The sequence below is a fragment of the Nicotiana attenuata genome, chromosome 2, assembly GCF_001879085.1.
Source record: "Nicotiana attenuata strain UT chromosome 2, NIATTr2, whole genome shotgun sequence".
Lineage (NCBI taxonomy): Eukaryota > Viridiplantae > Streptophyta > Magnoliopsida > Solanales > Solanaceae > Nicotiana > Nicotiana attenuata.
In genome coordinates, this window is record NC_031990.1 from 32375950 (window position 1) to 32379530 (window position 3581).

The following is a 3581-nucleotide window of genomic DNA, read 5'->3' on the forward strand; positions in this document are numbered from 1 at the left end:
ATGGCAATACCAACACTGGAGTCGTGGTCAAAGCCGTCTTGAGCTTCTGAAAGCTCTCCTCGCACTCATCAGACCACACAAATGGAGCACCCTTCTGAGTCAACTTGATCAAGGGCGATGCAATAGAAGAAAACCCCTGAACAAACCGGCGATAGTACCCTGCCAACCCAAGGAAACTACGGATCTCTATGGCTGAAGTCGGTCTAGGCCAACTCTGCACCGCCTCTACCTTTTTCGGATCAACCTGAATGCCATCACTGGACACCACGTGCCCCAGGAAAGCCATAGAACCAAGCCAGAACTCACACTTGGAGAATTTAGCATAAAGCTTCTCCTCCCTCAATCTCTGTAATACCACCCTCAAGTGTTGAGCGTGCTCCTCCTGGCTACGCGAGTACACCAATATATCATCAATAAAAACAATCACGAATGAATCCAGATATGGCCAAAATACACTGTTCATCAAGTGCATGAACGCAGCCGGGGCATTAGTCAGCCCAAAAGACATAACCAGAAACTCGTAGTGCCCATACCTAGTCCTGAAGGCAGTCTTCATAATATCTGAACCCCTGATCTTCAGCTGGTGATAGCATGATCGGAGATCGATCTTAGAGAATACCCTTGCCCCCTGGAGCTGGTCAAACAAATCATCAATACGAGGTAATGGATACTTTTTCTTCACTGTCACCTTGTTCAACTGCCTGTAATCAATGCACATTCTCATTGTGCCATCTTTCTTCTTCACAAATAGAACCGGTGCACCCCACAGTGACACACTAGGACGAATAAACCCCTTATCTAGGAGTTCCTGAAGCTGATCCTTTAATTCTTTCAACTCTGCTGGTGCCATGCGATACGGAGGAATAGAAATGGGCTGAGTGCCCGGCACCAGATCAATACCGAAATCAATGTCCCTGTCCGGTGGCATGCCCGGTAGGTCTGCTGGAAACACATCTGGAAAATCCCTCACAATGGGGACAGAATCAAGACTAGGAGTCTCAGCTCCAACATCTCTCACAAAAGCCAAATACGATAGACAACCCTTCCCAACCATGCGTTGTGCCTTTAGGAAGGAAATCACCCTGCTGGGAACATAGTCAGTCATACCACGCCACTCAATCCTCGGAACACCCGGAATAGCCAACGTAACTGTCTTGGCATGATAGTCCAGAATAGCATGCTATGGAGATAACCAGTCCATACCCAGAATAACATCAAAATCTACCATGCCTAACAACAACAAGTCGACTCGGGTCTCCAGACCCCTAATAGTCACCAGACAAGACCGATACACATGGTCTACAATAATAGTATCAACCACCGGGGTAGATACGTGAACATGTAAAGCAAGACACCCGCGGGTCGTACCCGGATGATGGGAAAAATAGAAAGACACATAAGAGTAAGTAGAACCGGGATCAAATAAGACAGAGGCATCCCTGTGGCAGACTGAGATAATACCTGTGATAACAGCATCTGATGCAATAGCGTCTCTCCTGTCTGGGAGAGCATAGAATCGTGCCTGGCCACCGCCCGATCGGCCTCCCCCTCTGGGGCGACCCCTAGCTGCCTGACTCTCACCCCTAGCTAGCAAGGCGGGTGCTGAAGAAGATGGGCCAGAATACGAAGGCTGACCCCCCTGCTGAGACTGACTACCACGGCACCGAGGACACTGCCTCCACATGTGCCCAACCTCCCCGCACTCATAACAGCTCCCAGGTGCTGGGGAATGGGACTGAAGGGAGCCCCGCGCATCAGAGTGACTGGCTGACGCACTCGGTCTGGAGGAACCCTGAACAGATGGAGCTCGTGATGAACCCTGAGCTGGAAGAGCATCAAGGGATGGCTGACTCTGCTGATACCCCTGATGACCTCGGCCGGAAGATGACCCACGATACTCAGAGCGAGCTGACTGAGGAGTTCTAAATGAATGACCTCTGCTCTGCTGGAACTGACCCCTAGACGGAGCACCACTGAAGCTACCAGAACCTCGAGGCCTCTTGGCCTCCCTCTCCTCTCTGTCCTGACGGCGAGCCATCTCAATATCACGAGCAATATCAACTGCATCCTCAAAGGAAATACCTAGAACTCTCTCTCGAGTCATCAGAACACGAAGGTGATAGTCAAGTCCATCTACAAACCTCTTGATCCTCTCTCTGTCGGTCGGAACTATCCACGAGGCATGACGGGCCAACTCAGAAAATCTCGCCTCATACTAGGTCACAGTCATGTCTCCCTGTCGAAGCCACTCGAACTGCCTACGCAGCTCCTCTCTCTGAGACTGTGGTACCCACTTCTCCAAAAAGATAGTGGAGAACTCCTGCCATGACAAAGGCGCTGCACCTGCCGGCCTACGCCGCTCATACGACTCCCACCATGTGAAGGCAGACCCAGTGAACTGAAATGCGGTGAATGCTACCCTGCTGGTCTCCAAAATCCCTGCTGTCCGAAGCATACGCTGACACTTGTCCAGAAATCCCTGAGTATACTTGCCCTGAGCACCACTGAAAAATGGAGGCTGGAGCCTACTGAACATCTCAAGACGACGCTGCTCGTCGTCTGGCATGACTGGAACTACAAAGTCCTGAACTGGTGCAACCGGCTGAGCTGGAGCTGCTCCCGGTGTCTGTAAACCCTACATAACCTGCTCCGGTGTGTGAGCGGCGGGGGTCTGACTGCCTCCCCCGGCCTGAGAAGTAGCCGCTGTAGCAATGGCTGAAACTACTTGGGCTAGGCCAGTGCAAACTGATAGTATCTGGGCCAAGGTCTCCTGGAGACCCGGAATCACAATGGGCACTGTCGGTGCCTGTACAGGAGCTGCTGGAATGTCTGCAGCTGGGGCCTGATCCTGAGCCGGAGCAACTGGTGGAGCAACAGGTGCTGCCCTCGCGGCTCTGCCCCTACCACGACCGCGACCGCGCCCACGGCCTCTGGTGCCCTCAGTAGGTGGTACCGGTGGGCGTCCGTCTCGTCCTGTAGCGCGGGTCCTCGCCATCTGCGAGAGGATAGAACACAGAAGTTTAGTTCCCGGATCAACAAAATCGCACGACAAGAATTTCAAGAATGTGAAGTTTTCCTAAGGGTTCTGCAGCTCTCGAGGATAAATACAGACGTCTCCGTACCGATCCGCGAGACTCTACTAAACCTGCTCATGACTCGTGAGACCTAGTAACCTAGGCTCTGATACCAACTTGTTACGACCCAATTCCCGCCCGGTCGTGATGGCGCCTCTCGTGAAGACAAGGCCAGCCACCAGAACAATCAACACTGCTTTTGACAATTTCTTAGCATAACAGGTTTAAACCATAGATACTGATTAATCACAAGTACGGAAATAAACGTAACATAACGGGGAAAACCATCCCAAACTCAGCCCGATGATCGGGGTGTCACAAGTCACGAGCTATTACAAAGTTGATAAAAATATTACAAGTCTGGAAACATAGTCTGAAGATGAATAAAATATGCAGAAAATAAGGAAGAACGGGGCTGTGGACGTCGACAGCTACCTTGCCTCTCCTAGTCCGCCTGGTCTGGAAGGAAATCAGCGCTCAGGTACGAACTCAGTTGTGCCTGTCTCT

General features: G+C 51.5%; 1 protein-coding gene across 1 annotated transcript; it reads right to left on the reverse strand.

Annotated features, from left to right (window-relative positions):
* On the reverse strand, nt 299-718 carry LOC109223106 (RNA-directed DNA polymerase homolog; the record flags this gene model as incomplete). The annotated part of the gene is made up of 1 exon (XM_019387362.1): nt 299-718. A coding segment is annotated over exon 1 (420 nt), but the record flags the coding sequence as incomplete, so codon positions are not given.